This window comes from Amblyraja radiata, chromosome 17 (genome assembly GCF_010909765.2).
Source record: "Amblyraja radiata isolate CabotCenter1 chromosome 17, sAmbRad1.1.pri, whole genome shotgun sequence".
NCBI lineage: Eukaryota > Metazoa > Chordata > Chondrichthyes > Rajiformes > Rajidae > Amblyraja > Amblyraja radiata.
Genome location: NC_045972.1, coordinates 33,656,461 through 33,678,514, shown reverse-complemented (window position 1 = coordinate 33,678,514; position 22,054 = coordinate 33,656,461). Strand labels below are relative to the sequence as shown.

Genomic DNA, 22,054 nt, shown 5'->3' with positions numbered 1-22,054 from the left:
TACGACAGCAAAAATTGTCACCACTGTCACCAAAAAATGTTCAACATGTTGAAAATTTTGTGGCAGTCACCTGTAGTCGCCCAAAAAATCGTTTAAGTGGGGCAGGCACACTAGGAGGGAGAGATAGATCAGCCATGATGGAATGGTGGAGTAGACCGAATGGCCTAATTCTACTCCTATCACTTATGACCTTATGACCTAAATGCCAGAGATAGAGTAACAAGGAACTGCAGATGCTGGTTTACAAAAAAAAGACAAATTGGTGGAGTAATTCAGCAGGTCAGACAACATCTCCAGAAAACATGGATAGCATATTGGTGAAGTTTCAGGGTGGGATGCTTCTTCAGTCAGATTGTGGTGGGGTAGAAGAAAACTGAAAGAGAAGAGTGGCTGGGCAAAGCCTGCTAAGTGATGAGCAGATACAGGTGTGGGCTTTTGTTTTGATTGGCAGATGGTTGGACAGAGATGAGAAGACAAAAGGTTTGCGATAAGGATAGAAGAGGCGCGACTTGTGATGCCAGAGGAAGGAATATAGGTGGATGGGGAGGGATGAAATAGGCATGGGTCAAGGTGGGGCACAGGGAAGAGGATGTCACATTGTCAACATAATGGAATTTATTATCTGAATGCATTCATTGCAGAAGTATAATGATCAACAGATATTATATATATTGCCACCAGTTGCACAAACAGCAAAATAATAAGCTTCTCGGTTTAATGTATACATCAGCAACTAGTAATGAAGTTAGAGAATATTATGGTGACATTGACATTAACAAAAACAAAACACAAACAGAAAATACAGGAAACAGCTGGTCAGGCAGCGTCTTCAGAGAGAAAAAGTTAACATTTCTAATCGATATCATTCCATCAGAATCATTGCATTTCAAGCATATTACATATTCCAAAAGCGTGAGATCTCAGACTACCACAATGGTATAGATGTGGATTTACAGACTATCAGAAGGATTATTCAGGCGGCATTTGTTTCATTCTGCCTACGTAATCCGATTTGTTTACATCAACCTGAAACTGCACAGCTCCTTACTGATTAGGCCCAGAATATTTATGGCCGTGAGTGTGATGTGCAGATTAAACTGATATGAATGTGGGGTAGTTAGGAATCTGACCAGCAATTGATATTGAAAAAAATCACTCACCAAAGCCCTGGGGGATGTTACACTAATTGAACGAAAGGTTGCCTGCTATGAATATAAGTAACATTGCCAGGTTTAGGTTACATGCCGATGAAATGTTAACGAACCGAAATGTTTTCTCTCTCCAAACATCTACACTTTTTTCGCTGTTCCTGTCACAATAGAGGCACTTTTGAATAAAGTAAAACGGGTACTGTGGTGATATTGTAAACACGGGGATTCATTGGGTATCAAGTAAATTGGTGTCCACCCAGCAGTTTCAAAATATGAAACTGAATCTTGAACTTTGATTATTGGCCATCAAAGGCAAATCTCCCACAATGATTGGGGTCGGTAGCGTTCCGCTTAAGACACGACGTCTGGTCAGACATTCCCGAGCCGACCTGCAGCCTACTATCCCTGTACCGACTCGAGTCTCTTGGACGAGCCAACCAGTGCAACAGCCCGGTCGGTAACAGAGATCTTTGGTCGGTAATGCACAGGCCCGGCTGCCCTCGCCCCACCGCAGGTTCAGCCTTTCATTCCGCCTGACCTTTCATTCCGCCAAAGCTTTGTTCCCCGCCCCTTTCCTCACCTCGGCATCCGTTCTTGGCCTGGCCTTGCGTTCTCGGGTCGTCCGTCGAGCCGCCCCCGCCGCGTTCCTCCTGTTGCAGCGTCTCGCCGTTGCTATCCGATGACATCAACCAGGCAGCACGCACGCTGCTTGAGGGCGGGACTTCATTCCGTTGCTGGCTGGTCGAGTGAGGAGAGGCGGTCTCAAGGATGCTGTAAGAGTCCACTGTAGTGACATTGCTTCGTGTCACCAAAACTCGTTGGGAACGGACGTCTCTCCCTCTCTTCCCACTCCAAATGCTCTCACAGACTAGCTGTCCATTAAGGAGGGCATTGAGTGGTTTGAGTTATTGAGAGCAGTATCTTTGATTGAGCGGTATTACAAACCCGGCCTATCCAGACTGGCCACCTGACAAGTTTAGAGCACTCAGGAAAGATCTTTGTCAACAATATAAAACTGTAACCCTAACCCATAAAAATATGGATAGTTATTTTATAGAACAAAAGTTCAAGAATGTTGAATAAGTATAATATTGTTTAACTACAGTTTTTAAAATAAAGATAAATATTTGTGCTAGGTAGCTTTAAGCAACAATTTTATTCCTAGTCATTCTCTAACATTTGCCCTCACTGTTACTGTTTTTTCTGAGGCCTAATCTGCCAGCCAATGCCAGTAAATGTTATCGGAGTGTCTGGATTTTACATTTTTGGGATTTGGTTGTAAATAAAACTAACCGTAAACCACACTGAACCTCAAACCTACTTCAAAAAGATCATGGTTAATGAAATCTTGACTCAAGCTCCCATTTCATCTGTTCTTCATACCACAATTTCACCTATAGTACAATGACATGTACTTATTCTCTCAGTTTGGCATGGTGATTGGGCAGGAAAATTACAAAAGGCAATACTGAAGTGGAATCATGGCTTGGTTTTCTATGTGATAGCTCTCTTTTCTGCTTCCTTGTTTGAAACATGATTGACAAAATAGCTGCTGAGAAGGTGTTTGCCTATGAGCTAGATTCATACAGTTTCACAAGGTCATTTCTCATTCTAAACTCCAATGTGTCCAGTTTGTCCCTCTATACAATTTCTTCATTGTCAGGATTTAACCAAGTAAATCTTTTCTGAACTGCTCCACCTCCCCCTTCAAATACAGAGACCAGTTTAGTTGAGTAGTCCAGATATAGTCTCACCAACATTATATGCAGTTTAAATCTTACAACAATTAAAGAGAAGATTCAACACTGAATCCCATTCATGTCATTAGATATCTCATTGTAACAAGGGATTAATTTAAATTCAAAATAGAGTTAAACTACTTCACCAAGTTTCAATATTTCATTAACTAATTTAATCATTCCCAAAGGTTTAAATTTTAACACACGGCAACACTGAGGATCTAGCTGTATAGTGTGCAGGGCATGTTTAGGTTGCCCATGTGGCTAGATTAAATTGCACAAAGTTGTATTCAGGTCCTTGCTGACTGGGCCCAGGTTAATGCCCAGCAGATTTGGCTTTATGAATCCAGAGTAAATGTGAGATAAGGGGGAAATCTGAGCAGGTACCAGTTGAATGCCCCAATCAACTAACACCAGACCAATGCTTCAACAACTTAAATAAACATTGCAAAAAAAATAAATATAAATACTGGTGGCAAAATCCCAGATTTTGAAAGCAGATTTGATGAAATCATAGAGAAATTTCTTCACCTGGACAATTTTCTTCAGACCATAATAATATAAAGAACTGGAAAAGTTCATACAGCTGCAGTGAAAGAACTCCACATCCATTCCTCAAGCACCTTTTTGGTCAAAGGGAGTCTCATGCCATCAGGGCTGCTAACTCTCACGCTTTGAGCGTGAGAACCACGCATTTGGCCAAATTCTCACGCGGATCACAAATTTCTCACACTCTATCGTGAGAAATTCTGTGATCAACGAAAATTTCAAATGGGATGGAAGCAGAAGCAGCGGCGGGGAAAGATGTGGGGAGCCGGGGCTGGCGAGTGTTTGCGGGGCTGGCGAGTCGCTCGTTGCAGCTCCGACCATGGAGCAGCCTCAGTGCAAGAGTCCCGGGCCGTCGGAGGCGTTGCGCCGCTGCCATGAGAGTCTCTGTGCTGAAGGGACAGAGACACTCAAAGGGAGGGAGAGCGGGGAAGGAGACAGTGGGGAGAGAGAGGGGGAGAGAGAGGGGGAGAGAGGGGGAGAGAGGGGGAGAGAATGGGGAGAGGGAGAGGGGGGAGAGAGAGAGAGGCAAGGGAGAGGTAGGGGAGAGAGGGAGAGAGGAGGGGGAGGGGAGAGAGGGGGGGAGAGTGAGGTGGGAGAGAGGAGGAAGCGAGGAGGAAGAGAGGGGTAAGAGGGAGGGGGGAAGAGAGGGGGGAAAGATGGGGAGAGAGAAGAGAGGGGGAGAGATAGGGGAAAGAGGGGGGAGAGTGGTAGAAAGAGAGGAGATGGGATGAGAGAGGGGGGGATTGTGAGGTGGGAGGGATGGGGAAGAGAGAGGGAAGAGATAGAGGGAGAGAGGGGAGAGAAAGGAGGGGGGAGAGGGGAAGAGAGAGAGGGGGGTGAGGAGAGAGAGCGGAAGAAAGGGGGGAGGGAGAGAGATAGGGAAGAGAGGGAGGGGAGAGAGGGGGATAGAGAGGCAGGGCTGCCAATTCTCATGCATTTTGCCAAATTCTCACGCTGATCACAAATTTCTCACGCTCTGTCATGAGAAATTCTATGATCAACAAAAATTTCAAAGCTCATATCAACTGCATGGGCCACGGGTGTTGGAAGCAGCAGCAGGGACAGATGCAGACGGGGAGTGGGGCTGGCGAGTGTTTGCCTGGCTGGCAAGTCGCTCACTGCAGCCTCAGTAAAAGAATCCCGGGCCGTCGCAGGCGTTAGAAGCGTTGCGCCACTGCCGTGAGAGTCTCCGTGTCAAATTCGCCCAGGTGACCGGCATGGATCAGGCTCCTGGAGGACAACCAGTGGCTGCTGGAAGTAAGTACCAAGCACTGGGTAGAAGCGGTAGAAGATAATGGCCTTCAAATGGGGGTGGTTGGAGAAAGCATCCTGCTTGCCTGCTAGATTTTCACTTATTGCAACTGCAGGAAAAATGTTCCCAATGTTGGGGGAGTTCTGAACCAGGGATCACAGTTTAAGAATAAAGGGTAGGCCAGTTAGTACTGAGATGAGGACAAACTTTCTTCACACAGAGAGTTGTGAATCTGGAATTCTCTGCCACAGAAGGCAGTGCAGGCCAATTCACTGGATGTTTTCAAGAGCGAGTTACATTTAGTTCTTGGGGCTAACAAAATCAAGGGATATGGGGAAAAAAACAGGAAAGATGTACTGATTTTAGATGAATGGCCATGATCAAATTGAATGGCAGTGCTGGCTCGAAGGACCGAATGACCTATTCCTGCACCAATTTTCTATGTTTCTATGCTTGAGTATATGGCAATAAAACTCAATCACTTGATTTTGAAGCATTCATGCATGGTGGAAGTATAATGTGGTCATAGAGTGATACAGTGTGAAAACAGGCCGTTCTGTGCAACTTGCCCACACCCGCCAACATGTCCCAGCTACGCTACCTGCTTTTGGTCCATACCTCCAAATCTGTCCTATCCATGTATCAGTCTACCTGTTTCTTAGATGTTGGGATGATCCTTGCCTCAACTACTTCCTCTGGCAGCTTGTTCCATACAATCATACTTCTTCAATGCACTAAAACATGATTTTAATACATCCAATTTCAAAAAGTCCCTACCCTGGGAAGGGGGACACCCCACTTCCACGCCCTTTCCCCACTCTGCTGCTCCACTCCCTCACCGGGTATCCCAAAGGCCAGTGATTAGTGATCGCTCAGCCTCCCCACTTTCAAAAACGCTCCGTGGCCCCTGGTTTAGATGGAGAACACAGCCAAATATGAGCGGGGAACTGGGGCCAGTTGTCCGTGATGTCTGGATGCTCAGCGCTTCATGTTTCAGAGTTGGCTAATGTTATTGATTTGTTATTAGCCTGATTTGTAATTAGTTGACTAAACCTTAATTTATTAATCCGGAATATCCAGAGGGATGGGATAAGTGTAATATTAAAATAACATGCAAGGTGTTGGGCTGTCTGTCACAAAATACAGCCCCGATAACCCATTATTTCCTTCAGTTAAACAATGGGAAGGTAACACTATTGTCATTTGCCACTCAACTATTGTGTTTGTTTACCTCACTGACTATTTCTAACCCACCCCCCCCTCCCCAATTCCTTTGACAGGTTGAATAGAAATGTCCCCAATCTCGTTGTTTTATTAATTGAACACGTAGATGAACATCCTCAAGGAGTGTAATCAGATGGAAACCGATTCAGATGCGATATTTAAAAGCTTGTTCAACACCACTCTCCTCCCACACCTCCCCTCCCCTCCCCCCCCCCCCCCCCCCCCCCCCCCCCCCAGTGCTGAACTACTATCTACCTCTTTGGTGACACTTGGACTATCCTTGAATGGACTTTGCTGGTTTTACCTTGCATCAAATGTTATTCCCTTATCATGTATCGATACGCTGTAAATGGATCGATTGTAATCATGTATTGTCTTTCTGCTGACTGGTTAGCACACAATAAAAGCTTTTCACTGTACCTCGGTACACGTGACAATAAATTAAACACATATTGGTTAAAACAAGATTCCTTCTTTAAAATGTGAACTTTCCAAATTAATCTTTCACAGTAGGCATTGATTGACATTACACAAATGCTGTTTATTTGTGACTTTATGTTAATGTATTTGTAGTGCAGGCGAGTGTTTTATGACAAATTGTATATGATCAGTTCTGCAACAGGTTTGTGTGCAGTAGCCTAAGAAGCATCACAAAGGCAAAAATGATTATCACAATATTTATTTTGAGAAACCAAAAATTGCATTTTATTTAAATAATTGTAAAAAATGAAAATGTGGTAATCGTGCTTAAAATATGCAAAACTATAGTTGAAGTCCTCTCAAAGGAAAGCATCACAAGGCTTTTTGCAGTCCTACACCTCCACTCATTCCTCAGTTTGACACAATAAGATCCAGAAACTCTTCATTTTTAAATGCATATTAAAGTTTTCCTACCACAATTTACATCAGTTCAGTTAAGAAAAGAAAGTAACAACATGCTCACATTGCACTGACATTTGAAGATTTTATTCCCTTCCAAAACCTATCTACAAAGCTAATATAAAGGTCTAATCACCAGTGAGCAGTTGCATTCCTGCCTAACCATTGTCATGTGTAAAATATGAAAATAAACCAGAACACTGTTCCTTTTAAGTATTCATGGAGAAAATTTTAAATCAGGTTCAAACTCCATGTAATTTTGGTTGCTAAACTAATTTTCTAGCAAGTTATTTCAATTACAAAGAACCGAAACAGAATACTGGGATTTATTCTTTTATTTTCTCTTCCCAAAAAGATTTCTGAAAAAAAATTGTGCCAAAAGTCATTTGTAGCTGTAACCGTGATTGTGGCAAAACATCCAAACATTAGTCAAAGCAGGAACCAACAAGTATTCTTTCATGCTTTTCCAGTATACAGTCGCCTACCAAGAAACCCAAGTGTCTACATGGAAATACTCAATAAAATTTAGGTCAGTACCAATTACATGAAATATTGCATACAATTATGAAAATCAGTACATGTTCAAAACACGAGGGAAACAAAATATCAAAGGAACCTAATTTACATGTGGCCAATTCCAGAAAATATGCAAAATGCAACAGCAAAAATGCAATACTTTAAAATAATGTTCATGTTGTTACATGATCAGCAATATAGATCATGCACAAATACACTGGAGAGCTGGATAAAACGTCTACCCACCTCAAAGTTTTAGATCTGTGAAGAATTTTTATGACTAAATACAGCCAAACTGAGCACCAGATGTATCCTGTACAGGCAGAATGCAGGCTCTAAAGATGTCCCCACCTGCTACTCGTATATACAAGTCTATACTCGTTAGATACAGTTCTTAATTTCCATTGCAGGTTATATCAAGAGATGTGGTTATAGGAGGAGCTGTGTTACACGTGTATTAATTCTGAGAAGCCGGATTGAAATTTTTCCATGCCTATTAAATTTATGGATTAAAATCTTAATGAAAATATGGAATGTTACTTTGTAACTCCATCACATCGTTTTAAATCTCCACACTACATTTCCAAAAAAGTAACAACCTATTAGGCAGCCAAATAACAAACCAATCCAATGCCAATTGCACAAACTGAAACTACCAGATAATACAAAATTACCCTCAACATGAAATGTTTGAACTCAACAAATGATGGCACCACAGTTCAGGTTACATGGGCAATTCGAAACAAGACAGCCAAGGATTCAAATAAAACCAAACAATATTAAAACTCTTGTTCCTTACAGGCAAGGAAGTTGTTGAAGTACCAAAGGTAATAATATAATTTGCAGAAAAGGGTGGTATGAGGGGCTGGTGAAAAACTTGTGTATAATTGTTCTGTGTTTCTTACGTGATGGAAAAAAATTAGATGGTTAACATGACTGTCAAACGTCACCGCACATCAGCTTTGCTGATTATGCCCCAAGAAACTATGTTGCACTGCCCACTGAGTTCACAGAACTAGACAGCCTTTCACAGTCCAAACACAGCAAACCCGTATACTGCATATATTCCTTCGAGTTTAAAAAGTAGCTTCCAGACACTTGCAGCTATTAAGTTTTACTTTTGCAGGTATAAAGTCGTTTACTGTTTCCACAAAAGCTGTATATATATTAAAAAAAATCATCCATGCCACTTCCCACCCCAAATACTGTTAGCTCTGGCTCCTTTAGTGCAGCTACAGTATATGTGACAATGTAATGTCCCAGCTCAATGGTATGGCTTTGCAGAGTGGTTTGGGATGCTGCTCCTCCTGCTCTTACTCTGCAAGCAAAAGCAGAGCCAAACATGCGATTCAGGATGTGTCAAGATTCCGTGTTCTCAGTCTTGCATCGTCAAAACCAGAGTCCTGCTGCTGCTGAAGGCGTCTTCTTTCGGCTGCAACTGCCAAGGCTTGACGCCGTAAAGAAAGAGAAATACTGTTCGATGATGATCCAGAGGACACGTCACCATTAGATGAACGGTCAGTTTCATTCTGGTTTCTGTTTGTGTACCGCCTGAGAGAATAAAAATGGTAACATCGTCATAAGCTACTATATCATTTTACTCAACTCTTCCCAAGACCCTGAATTTATATGCAAATTTACTCATGATCCTGTGATCTAATTTCTTACAACATTGCATCCTCTCATTCCATTCTCCACCTCATTTGATAATGCGACCTTCCAAACCATAACTTCAGATAAGCTTTCCTCTTCCTCATACACAGATCTCCCTTCACTGTAAATTGATACGACACTCAGATATATGTTTCATTTCCTGCATTTCTGCTCTCACCTTTCTGCCCAGAATAAGGATAACATTGTCAATGTCTTGCACGGCAGCAGCCTTTACATATGACAGTTCAATCTTTGTCATTTCTGATCCCACCCTCTCTTCTCAGCATTCTGAAAGGATTTCTCCTTCCAAGACACGGGCCAGGATGGGAATAGTAAGCCAATGAATACTCTCCTTTCCCCAGTACTTTTAGACAATCAAAGATTCACATCTGCCCCTTTACATAATCAATTTCCACCATCCTGGACACCAAATGGCTTCCTGGATGAAACAGCTAATTTACCTGCAATTCTTCCAAAACACATTTGTGGCTCACAGTGTTCTTTCTTCAAGAGTTAGGACATCAAATGCTGAACAGTGACTACTGCACAGAATATTTGTTCAATGTCTACAAAGCATCCAGTTGCCTATCATTTCAACCCTTCACTCTGTACCCAATCTGTTCAGATAAATACAAAGATACAAAGCTACAAATGCAGGCCCAAGAAACTATCTTGCATTATAACCGGACACATTAAAACCATTCATACTCATAGTTCATTAATTTCAAGGGAAACATTTCCAGTCCTTACAGTTCATATTTTAAGCAGATTTCCTTCTAGTATTTTTGTATACTTCCTCCATATGTATTTTGTTGTTCATTAATGCCTTTCTTCCTCCTCTACCTAGCTCTATCTCCCCCCCCCCCCACCCCCCACCCCTTTTGTGACATAATCGATCTTAATTCTTGAACTCTTGATATCAGGGTATCAGAAATATTCAATGTCAACTAACGTTAACCCAAAAGCTTAGTTTCTCTTCCACAAGCGCTGCCTGACCTATTGAGCACCTTATCATTTTATTTTCTTATATCTGATTTACAGCATATACAGTGCACTGTTTTCAATCAGTAAATGCAAGTTGAATACAGATAGAAGTAAGGAAGTTTGTTTTGGTAGGAAGAGGTTGAAGGTCACACATCAAGGCCAGATGTAGTAGAAAACAAAAAGTATTTTTGAGTACAAAGTTGCATCTTAGTTACGTAAGCCCTTTAAAAAAAAAGGCAAGCAGTAGGAGTTATTTCCTAAGGATAAGATTTAAAAAACTGGAAAAATTATGTTAAAAAAATTGTATGTTTAAACTTGGTCAGTCCACACTTTATTGTCGGGAGCTGGGAGCCCTATTAAAGGATTTATTTGCAATCTCTCCTGTAAGAAATTGCATCATTTATTTGCAATCTCTCCTGTAAGAAATCAGATAGCCAATGGATAGCTCTGGAGAAAGTGCACACCTTCTCACATTAGACTACATGTGCCATCTACTCACTCAACCTATTCAATCCATTGTCACAAGGTCTTTATTACAACATGACTAACCCCTGCCCCCCAAACCAGATGTTCCCTACTAACTCCATCTTGGTCCTTCAAATTTCATACCCTCGTCTGTGTTGACCAGAATGATAAGCAGTACTCAACTGCAAGTTGCATACCAATCCAGAATGATATTCTATTAGCCATAGCAGATTTTTTTCTCCAACCTGTTGATCTATCATTCTACTTTTCAGGATTATTGTCGCACACTAGAAGATCCTTTTTTCTCTATACCAATTTTGTTGCTTCTCTGCAATGCATAATCTCCCAATTATCTGGCCACTTCCCCACCATATGAGAAATCAATATCTTCCAACAATCAAATGGTTTTCTCCTCAATGTCCTCATATGGAGATTTTTCTATCATCTAGGATACACCTTCAGAATACCCCAGATTTAAACCAATTAACTATTAAAAACAAAGGATGGAATATGAAGTCCTATGGACTACAAGTGATAGTCTTCAAATCATTAAACACCTGTTAACCAAAAGAAAGACAGCCCACACCATCTCTCTATGATGAACTAAAATATCAACCACATCAACTAAATTATTCTTAATTGTAGGCCTAATATATTGACATCAATTTTGTTCAAGATTCTACAATATCCTCTTACTTTGTGTGGGAAGGTATCCCTGTGTCCTAGGGATTTTCCATTACTTTTTAATTAGCTTTATTCTGTCGTTCGTCATTATTATAGACAATAGGTGCAGGAGTAGGCCATTCAGCCTTTCGAGCCAGCACCGCAATTCAATATGATCCTGGCTGATCCTCCACAATCCGTACTGTTCCTGCTTTTTCGCCATATCCTCTGACTCCGCTATCTTTAAGAGTCCTATCTATCTCTCTCTTGAAAGCATCCAAAGAATTGGCCTCCACTGCCTTCTGAGATGGAGAATTCCACAGATTCACAATTCTCTGGGTGAAAAAGTTTTTCCTCATCCGTTCTAAATGGCCTACCCCTTATTCTTAAACTGTGGCCCCTGGTTCTGAATTCCCCTAACATCAGAAACATGTTTCCTGCCTCTAGCATGTCCAATCTCTTAATAATCATTTATGTTTCAATAAGATTCCCTCTCACCCTTCTAAAATACAGAGTATACAAGCCCAGCTGCTCCATTCTATCATCATATGACAGTCCCGCCATCCTGGGAATTAACCTTGTGATCCTCCGCTGCACTCCCTCAATAGCAAGAATGTCCTTCGTCAAATTTGGAGACCAAAACAGTGCATAATACTCCAGGTGTGGTCTCACTATGGCCCTGTACCATTGCAGAAGGACCTCTTTGCTCCAATACTCAATGCCTTTTGTTATGAAGGCCAACATGCCATTAGCTTTCTTCACTGCCTGCTGTTTCTGCATGCTTACTTTCAGAGACTGATGAACAATGACCCCCAGATCTCGTTGTATTGCCCCTTTTTCCAACTTGACACCATTCAGATAATAATCTGCCTTCCTGTTTTTGCACCAAAGTGGATAACCTCACATTTATCCACATTAAACTGCATCTGCCATGCTTCTGCCCACTCACCCAACCTGTCCAAGTCACCCTGCATATTCTCATATTATGTTTAACAACTTCCCGATTCAGTATTTCCTTCAGATATTAAGCATGCAACATTTTTGCCTTCACTTTAAAAACTTTACAGATTATTCAACTTGCCTGCAATCATCTTTCATTTTCTTAGATTAATGTGGCTGACTTTAAAAAAAGGTTATGGTAACTATGGTAATGGTAATGAAGATTTTGAAATCGCTTGTATTTCTTTCTATAGACATCAGTTTTGTTAACTTTAACTGAATTATATGTAGTAATTCCTTCAATAATAAGTCAGTTTAACATTTCTAAATCAGATATTTTAAATTATTGGTATCCATATTCAAGGCTCCTGGCAAACGTAGAGTTCAAAAGCAAGATGTTACAGATTTTGTAAATCTGAAATAAAACACCAAATATCTACAAATACTCACCTGTACAAGCAACATCTATGTAGAGAGAAAGAGTTAATATTTTGGGTCAATGGTGCATTCATCAAAAGCTATGGTCATCACTTTGTCCTATTAGTTATTAATCAGATCTTCAATAAAAACTTCCCACAATCCTTACTAATCCTCCCCGTACCTCCGTGCTTGCAGCAGTAGCTCCTCTTTACGCTGCACTAACATTTGCTGTCTCTCATCTGTTGACTTTGAGAACCGACTTCCCCGTGCCTCAAAATCTTCTGATGGAAGGTCAGCTCGTAGAAGCTCAGTTCCAGTTCCGAATGTTTCTCCCATACTTTGACTGGATTCAAGGGCTGATCGCTCAGTCTGAAGATACAAAGGTATAATCCATTAGCAAACTCAGAATTATAATCACAAACCCAGGAAACAAGTGAAAGAATACACTGTCTTCCAGGAAGCTCAAACCTTTCAACAACCCAAGTGTTGCAGCATCTGCAGTTTTAATTTATTAATCCCATCTTAAAACACTATTAATGAAGTGAGCTTTAAGTATCAGTCTTTCTTGCATCATGCAAAAAGTCACAGTTATGCACATTGTCATGTGGTTGTAATGCAAATACAAAACTTAAGAGCACATCCATCGAGGAATTAGGGAAGGAGGGGTAAACCCTCCAAGGAAAGAAATGTGTCCTGTACGAAGTCTCAATTTAATTTTGCTACTGGTACAGAATATAAACTTTAAAATTTACTTGTGTAGAAAGGAACTGCAGACACAGGTTTAAACTGAAGATGGACACAAAATGCTGGAGTAACTCAGGGACAGGCAGCATCTCTGGAGAGAAGGAATGGGTGACGTATTGAGTCGAGACTCTTCTTTACTTGTTCTTTTCAAATTATATGAAATGAAATGAGTAATAGTTACAATTATGATAAAAGTTAAATGACCTATAATTCAAAAGAAAGATAAACTATCAGTTTTATTGAAAATGTTAAAAGATGTGAAGTTGGACGCAAAAACATACAAAAATCAATGACAAAATAGAAACAGGCCTGTTTCACAAGATAGATCCATGCAGACAGAGCTGCACCTTCACCTAACTTATCAATACTCCATTGCATCCCTTACTTCCCTGTGCTTACTTAACTTATCTTAATAGCACCCGTTATTTATTTTAGGTTTATTATTGTCACTTGTACTGAGGAACAGTGAAAAGCTTTATTTTGCATGCTATCTAAACAGATAAAATATACTATACATAGATACAATCAGTTCAAACTCAAGTACAATACATAAAGACGAATATAGAGTGCAGAATATAGTTCACAACCCGTCCAATGTTCTCGATGGGGTAGAGGTGAATCAAATAGTACCCTGAGCTTATGGACAGACCGCTCAAAACTCTGATAGTGGAGAGGAAGCAGGTGTTCTGGTGGTACGCCCTTTCAAGTTTCCGTATCTTCTGTCAGACGAGAGCGGGGAGAAAAAGGAATGACTGGTGTGGGACAACTCTAATTATGTTGGCGGCTTTTCCAAGGCAGCATGAAGTTAATGTTGTGAAGTCTGGTCAGTATCATGAACTGAGCGACATCAACCATTTCTTGCTGTCTTAGACAAAGCTGTTCCCACATCAAGATGTGATGCAACCTGATAGTATGCTTTCTATTACATCTAGAAGATGTATCTTTCACACATATGGTAGCAGACATTTCATACAATTATATTTACTGGTGATCATTTTATATTTATGACCAGAACTGGTCCTGCCTGTGAGTGATACGATTTCTGCCTCTAGCTTTTGAACCACTCTAAATCTTCTGTATTCCAAAAAAAGTTTTTTCTTACTAAAGGGGAGAACCTCACAATTCAAGAAAATCTTTCACAACTTGGTCTAGCCAAGATTTAAACTTTATTTTGCTTTTCATGTTATTCACTGAGAAATGAAGTCCTGTGTGAGATTTTTCTCCCCTTTTAAAGACTTAAACCTTGTTGCCTCATTTTGTGGATGCATCTCCAAATCCCATCCATTCTTCAACCCTACTAATGGCATATTTTTCAAAGCTCTGACCTTTTCACAAAAAAAAAGCAATTTGCAAGTATATTGAGTTATAAATCATGTCTATCTTAGTTTGTCTTCCTCTGCATTAGCCATATTCTTTCCAATTTAGTATTATATATTCACATTTAAAAATCGGCAAAGGCTTAATTTTTTTTGGAAATGTTAGTGCTGAATGAGGGACAACACTCCAATCATTTGGCATGAAAGTAATAACTACAATTGTTTTGGAACCAGGATTTTTGCAATTTTCTATTTGTTCCTTCATTCCACACATTTTGATACACGTTACGCTACCATCTAGTAGCCTATAGAAGTCTTTTTGGTAACCCAAATACATAATTCCTCGGTCTAGGCAGCTGTTATGTAAACACAGAAACATGCTAATCATAAACTTGTTGGCTAAGCTTTGGTAGCAATATTCCAGCTAAGCTCTGTGGCTGGACCACACATGGCACACAAAGATTCCCCGGCATTTAAAACCACAGATCCTGTGAAATTTCTACAAAAAGGGATAAGGGATTTCTCTGTTGAGAGGAACAAGGCCAAGGATAGGAAAATTCTCAGTGAAAGGTTTAATGTAATATACCAATTAAAAGAATGCCTTCATAGAGCAAGAGTCATACAGCATGAAAACAGGCCTGTCGGCCCAACCCGCCCATGCGCCCAAGATGCCCTATCTAAGGAATAGGAATGCTTTATTGTGACATGTGACGATTCTTTGCTTGCATACAAATAGCAGCCCCTACGGCACTGACAAAGTACACCGGCTCCCCCTTTTGTTCCACCCCCCCCCCCCCCAACAGTTCCCCCACGCCGGTTCCCCCTTTGTTCCCCACCCCACATTGTGCAATGTTCTCCGCCCTCCTCCCTCACGACGGTTCCCCGCGCCGGGTCCTCCATTGTTCTCCCCCCTCACGGCGGTCCTCCACGCTCTCATTGACCATGGGTCGACCTGCTGGGCATCGTAACCGCTGTGAGGCTTCACCACCGCCAAGGTCCCATCATCGCGAGGCTGCCACTGAGGCCTCACCACTGTCAACGCCCCACTTCACGCCTCCATGGTGCCAGCCTGGGCCGCAGCTGCGGGCTCCGTCAGCCGCTTCGCCCGACTCGGGCTTCTACGCGGCGTTCCAGGAGTCAACGAGATTGCGGCGCCTCGATAAAGGCCTCCGGCCGCATTCCCAGTCCATAGCCGCGGCCCGCGCTAAGCTAGTCGCATATCCCTCTTAGTCCTTCTTATCCATGTACCTGTCTAAATGACTTATGTTGTTACAGTAGCTGGAGTACTCAGCAGGGCAGGCAGCCTCTGTGCAGGGAAATGGACAGATGGCGTTTTGGATCAGGACCCTTTTATGCCTGCAAGCTTAGAGAAAACATTTTCCCTTGCAAGCATAAAAATCTCAATCAAAATAAAATGGGATCACAGACCTAATGCAACTAAAACTTTCTGTATTAACTAATAAATTCCATATATTGAGGAATCCCAGCACGGTATTGCTTTAGCATGATGAATTTACTGGCAAACAACATCTTGAAAAATCATCAGGAGCAAAGTTCAACAAGTTCACAGCATGCTTCATTTATGTTAAGGGCCTGTCCCACAGGCAATTTTTTAGGCGACTGGCTGGGGGGGTGGGGTGGGGGAGTTCTTGATCTTTGATTGCCTATGGTTAACCAGTTAATATAGAAGCCCAGAAATGAAGGCAGGCCATCACAGGGCTGCAAATGGGGAAGAATACATGGCTGAAGTGGGCATGGATGGATAAGAATTCAATCTGGCAAAGGGGACAAGATGATACGCAAACAGTAGAGTTTTGATTATCCTCAAACTAGAGACATGAGCATAAGGGAGTCTTGTCAGTCATGAATCAGAATAGCCAAATCCAGAAGACTCAAAATATGGACATGAACGTAGGGTTTATTATATGAGCAATGACGGAGTCAGATTTCACAGAAATAGAAGGCAACCAGTGTTATATCATTGGCATTAGCAGTCTGACATTTATCTTTGGAATCAAACATAATACCAAGGGAGCAAAGCAGCCTGACTTAATTAGCAAGGAAAAGATGACTGTGAAATAGGTTTACATTGTGGTCAAAAAAGGTAACAAATTTACTTATTTCCAATGCTTGTTTTGGGAATATTTTACTTATCCAGTACTAGATGTTAGAATGCCTGCATGATAATTTAGAAACCATAGAAAGATGGTGCAAACAAAAAAGCTTTTAATTTTACTCAACAATGTAAGAAATATTGCATCCATTTAGTGTATTGTAATAACCAAAAAAAAAAATCAACAGGGCAAAACCACACTATCTGACATGTTTTCTGCAAAATAAACCTGATATTTAAGCTGACGCAGACAAACCTGCAGTAAGAACTAAGGAGATCAGATTAAAATTTCTTGAGTACAAAAATTAGGGTGGAAGATAACTTTCTGGATATTGGGAACACCAAGTTGAAGGACTAAACACCACAAGTAAAACATTGTGTTGGGTTAAAAAGGTAATCCAAACAATGGTGGGCAGCATCACGCTAAGAGTTCTATATGCGAGGAGGAAGAACTGTACAGAAGAGCATATTTTATATATCAATGAAGTCTATTCAAAGGATAGCAAGGACTCATTTATCAAATAGCTTATTAAATAGCAGAACAGGATGTAGCAAGTGTTGCTAATACTATGGAATATGAATTACCTGCTGTTCACTGTTCAAATCATCTGGATTACCATTGTCTTCTTCCACAACTGCACCATTTAATGCTGGTCTACTATCTTGTCGCTGTTGAAGGGAGCGGAGGGATGAATAAGGGCGATAGGAGTTTAAATTAATCACAGAAACAAAATGGTAACGGCAGAAGAGGCCACCTCGTCCATCCAAACCAGCTCTTTACTGGAGCAACTCTGGTTCCATCCATCACTCGTACAACATTGGAGTGCACAGAGTCTCTTGCACAGAGTAGGTGAATCGAGGACCAGAGGACATAAATTTAAGGTGAAGGGGAAAAGATTTAATAGGAATGTGAGGGGTAACTTTTTCCACACAAAGAGTGGTGGGCATATGGAACAAGCTGCCAGGGAAGCTAGTTGAAGCTGAGACTATCCCAGCATTTAAGAAACAGGGTCTCGACCTGAAACCTGGATTTACGATGGGGAAATCATGCTCGACTAATCTTCTGGAATTTTTTGAGGATGTGACTAGGAAAATGGACAAGGGAGAGCCAGCGGATGTAGTGTACCTGGACTTTCAAGCATTTGATAAGGTCCCACATGGGAGATTAGTGTGCAAAATTAGAGCACATGGTATTGGGGGTAGGGTACTGACACGGATATAAAATTGGTTGGCAGACAGGAAACAAAGAGTAGGGATTAACGGGTCCCTTTCAGGATGGCAGGCAGTGATTAGTGGGGTACTGCAAGACTCGGTGCTGGGACCGCAGCTATTTACAATATACATCAATGATTTAGATGAAGGGATTCAAAGTAACATTAGCAAATTTGCAGATGGCACAAAGCTGGGTGGTAGTGTGAACTGTGAGGAGGATGCTATGAGGATGCAGGGTGACTTGGACAGGTTGGGTGAGTGGGCAGATGCAGTTTAACGTGGATAAATGATAGGTATCCACTCTGCTGGCAAAAACGTGAAGGCAGATTATCATCTGAGTCGAGTCGAGTTGGGAAAAGGGGAAGTACAAAGAGATCTGGGGGTCCTTGTTCATCAGTCACTGAAGTAAGCATGCAGGTACAGCAGGCAGTGAAGAAAGCTAACCTTGGCCTTCATAACAAGAGGAGTTGAGTATAGGAGCAAAGAGGTAGTTCTGCAGTTGTACAGGGTCCTAGTGACACCACACCTGGAGTATTGTGTGCAGTTTTGGTCTCCAAATTTGAGGAAGGATATTTTTGCTATTGAGGGAGTGCAGCGTGGGTTTACGAGGTTAATTCCCAGGATGGCAGGACTGCCATATGTTGATAGAATGGAGTGGCTGGGCTTGTATACACAGGAATTTACAAGGATGAGAGAGAGGATCCTATTGAAACATAAGATTATTAAGGGATTGGACACGCTAGAGGCAGGAAACATGTCCCCGATGTTGGGGGAGTCCAGAACCAGGGGCCACAGTGTAAGAATAAAGGTTCTACCATTTAGAACGGAGATGAGGAAAAACTTTTTCAACCACAGTTGTGAATCTCTGCCTCAGAAGGCAGTGGAGGCCAATTCTCTGGATGCTTTCAAGAAAGAGTTAGATAGAGCTCTTAAAGACAGCAGAGTCAGGGGATATGGTGAGAAGGCAGGAACGGGGTACTGAATGTGGATGATCAGCCATGATCACAGTGAATGGCAGTGCTGGCTCAATGGGCCGAATGGCCTACACCTGCACCCATTGTCTATTGTCCATTGAAACGTCACCCATTCCTTCTTTCCAGAGATTCTGCCCGTCCCGCTGAGTTACTCCAGCTTTTTGTGTCCATCTTAAGAAACAGTTAGACAGGTACACGATAGGCCAACTTGAGGGATATAGACCAAACGCAGGCAGGTGGGACTAATGTACGTGGGACATCTAGGCTGATGTGGGCAAGTTGGGCCGAATGGCCCGTTTCCACACTGTATCACTCTATGGCTCTATAACTGCATTTTTTCCCCTCTGTATATTTCTATAATTCTTTATTTAAGCTAACAATGAAACCTGGCTGTATCACATCTGCAGACGGTACTTACCAGATTCCATCCACGTACATGAACGTTTTTCTTTATATTACTCTTTCACTTCCCCTTCCTCTTATACCCATGACGTTTAGTTCTCGACCCATCCACCAAAAGGAAAGCATCCCATGATCACTTTATATAAAGTTATGAGGGATCTGGATAAAGTTGAAGTCAGTTTATAGCACAGAAATGGGCCCATTGGTCTGCCACATCCACACCGAGCTTTTTGCCTGGTTATAATTCCATTTGGCCATATTAGGTCCATATCCTTCTGTGCCTTACCTATTCAGCTGCCTGATTAAAAACCTCAAAAACGTATTGATTGCATCTGACTCCACCACCTCCTTTGACTGCAAGTGCCAGATATTGATATGGAAAACTTTCACCTTATATTGACACTAAAACTCCTTTCTCTCACCTTAAATCTATGTCCTCTTGTTTTTGATATCCTACCATGGGAAATGTTTCTTACCATCTACCCCATCTATGCTCACCATCATTTTTATACACCTAGTGTCGATGCCCGGCCTCCTTTGCTTCATAGAAAGTAAACCTAGTCTATTCAAACTCTCATAACCAAAGTCCTCCAATCTAGTAAACATCCTTGTAAATCACATCTGCTCTCTGGAACGTAGTGATATCCTTTCTGTATTGTGTCAATGAGAATTCCAAACAACCCATGTATAACCAGGACATTAACTTTCAAATCTGAAATGTCCTCATTCTTCATGGAACGGGGGTTCCACTCCTCCACCATAGATGAGGCTTGCACTAGGGTCTCTTCCATACCCCGCAACACTGCTCTCTCTCCCCATCCCCACACTCGCAACAAGGGCAGAGTCCCCCTAGTCCTCACCTTTCACCCCACCAGCCGTCACATACAACAAATAATCCTCCGTCATTTCCGTCACCTCCAACGTGACCCCACCACTCGCCACATCTTCCCATCTCCCCCCATGTCTGCCTTCCACAAAAACCGCTCCCTCCGCAACTCCCTTGTCAATTCTTCCCTTCCCTCCCGTACCACCCCCTCCCCGGGCACTTTCTGTTGCAACCGCAAGAAATGCAACACCTGTCCCTTTACCTCCCCCCTCGACACCATTCAAGGACCCAAGCAGTCGTTCCAGGTGCGACAGAGGTTCACCTGTATCTCCTCCAACCTCATCTACTGTATCCGCTGCTAGATGTCAGCTGATCTACATCGGTGAGACCAAGCGGAGGTTGGGCGATCGTTTCGCCGAACACCTCCGCTCGGTCCGCAAGAACCTACCTGACCTCCCGGTGGCTCAGCACTTCCTTAGCCCTCGGGCTGTCTCCTCCCATCCCCCAGCCCTCGGGCTCCTCCTCCTCCTTTCTCCTTCCTTCTCCCCGCCACCCCCCATCAGTCTGAAGAAGGGTTTCGGCCCGAAACATTGCCTATTTCCTTCGCTCCATAGATGCTGCTGCACCCGCTGAGTTTCTCCAACTTTTTTTGTACCATTAACTTTCAAATTTCTTTTCAGCCATTTGCAACAAAAACAGCCCTAGCCTCTCCAATCTGTGTAACCATAGTTCCCTATTCCAGAAACAATTCTCATAAATCTTTTCTGGACCTTCCCAAATCCCTTCACATCCTCCCAACAATTTGACAACCAGAAACAGTTGATGCCAAATCTGTATTTGAAAGTATTCAGCAAAATTTCCCCAATATCTAAGCAAAAAGGAACACTGACCTGCTGGGGGAAAGGAACCTGAATTCTTCCTTCTAGTATGTTATCAGTAGTGACTTCCATCGAACGCGTTAACTGTAGGTCCTGGAGGACCAAATGATACGGAACTTGGGGAAACATCTCCTGGATCTGATGAGCCTGTAAGTAGTCACAAAGCAAAAATTATACCAGGTGCATGAACATGAGGAACAAAATTTACTGCTCCATATAAATACACCAATAGATAAAATTTAAAACACTACAAAATTATAGTTTGGATTTCCAATTAATGGCGCCAACAAGAAAAATGCAAAACCAGTTTTTTTAAAACGAAAATCAGGTTCTTCTCGTGCACAGATTTGAATTCATTCTTTGCACATATTATTTGAATGTGGGAGGGAGCAGGAATGTTACTGCCAGAACTCTGTCAATGCTTTATGTTGATTAGTAATTTATTTGACTGTTTTAGTGCAACTAGGACAACCTGTATCTATTCACCCCTATTACAAATTGGCTCCAGATGATGCAGGCAGATGCAAATATACAAAGCTCACCAATGCAATTGATCAGCAAATTAACTGCAGCAGTTAGTTGAAAGATATATTAAATAATTAAGGACTGCGTTTCAGAGGACCTACAAGTATTATCTGTTTGAGATTTCAGATGCAAATGGAGCCAAATCTTAAAAATAACTAGAAGTTGACTGGAAGACATCCTTTTGCGTGGCATAGGTGCTTACACATTAAGATTTAGAATAGAGCACCAACTCTTCTTGCGTATGGCGTGCACAGCCTAAAGTTGTAGGACAACTTGTTCTATTTGATTGTGCACGCCAGGTTGCTTGTATTCGTCAAAACAGGGCGGACCAAGTGAAGGTTGTAATCTCCCACCCCAGTGCACCGATTCAGTAAATACTTCTCCTTTATCCTACGTCACATTCAAAAGCCAATGGTTTATGATCAATTTCCCTCCTGGGATAAATAAAGTTCTATCGTATCTTATCATAATGTTTATGTGATATGATGAAGTAAACGGTACAAAAGCTATACTAAAATAGAGGGCAATGAAAAGCAGGTAATCCATGACCTGGCTTTCTAATTTGTTCAGGTCTAGCTTTAGCTTGCTCTGCCCTGAAGCACAAGGTGACAAAAACAATATATCTGTGTG

The 22,054-nt window shown here is 41.9% G+C and overlaps 2 protein-coding genes across 5 annotated transcripts in view; both read right to left on the bottom strand.

The window, feature by feature from the left end:
- Nucleotides 1-1,844, bottom strand: part of bbs2 (Bardet-Biedl syndrome 2) — a 48,251-nt gene extending 46,407 nt beyond the window's left edge. The window contains exon 1 of one of the 3 annotated variants that reach the window (XM_033036069.1): nt 1,727-1,844. In XM_033036069.1, coding sequence (XP_032891960.1) covers nt 1,727-1,837 — 111 coding nt within the window. In that variant the 5' untranslated portion in view covers nt 1,838-1,844. Of the gene's footprint in view, nt 1-1,160; nt 1,537-1,726 lie in introns of those variants that run through there. The other 2 variants (XM_033036070.1, XM_033036071.1) reach the window with 2 other exon arrangements.
- A 4,916-nt stretch (nt 1,845-6,760) lies between these two features.
- amfr (autocrine motility factor receptor) overlaps nt 6,761-22,054 on the bottom strand; it is a 45,851-nt gene continuing 30,557 nt past the window's right edge. The window contains exons 11-14 of one of the 2 annotated variants that reach the window (XM_033036067.1): nt 20,912-21,046; nt 17,193-17,276; nt 12,616-12,803; nt 6,761-8,861 (exon numbers count right to left, since the gene is read on the bottom strand). In XM_033036067.1, the coding sequence (XP_032891958.1) occupies nt 8,660-8,861; nt 12,616-12,803; nt 17,193-17,276; nt 20,912-21,046 (609 nt within the window). In that variant the 3' untranslated portion in view covers nt 6,761-8,659. The remainder of the gene's footprint in view (nt 8,862-12,615; nt 12,804-17,192; nt 17,277-20,911; nt 21,047-22,054) is intronic. The other variant, XM_033036068.1, reaches the window with a different exon arrangement.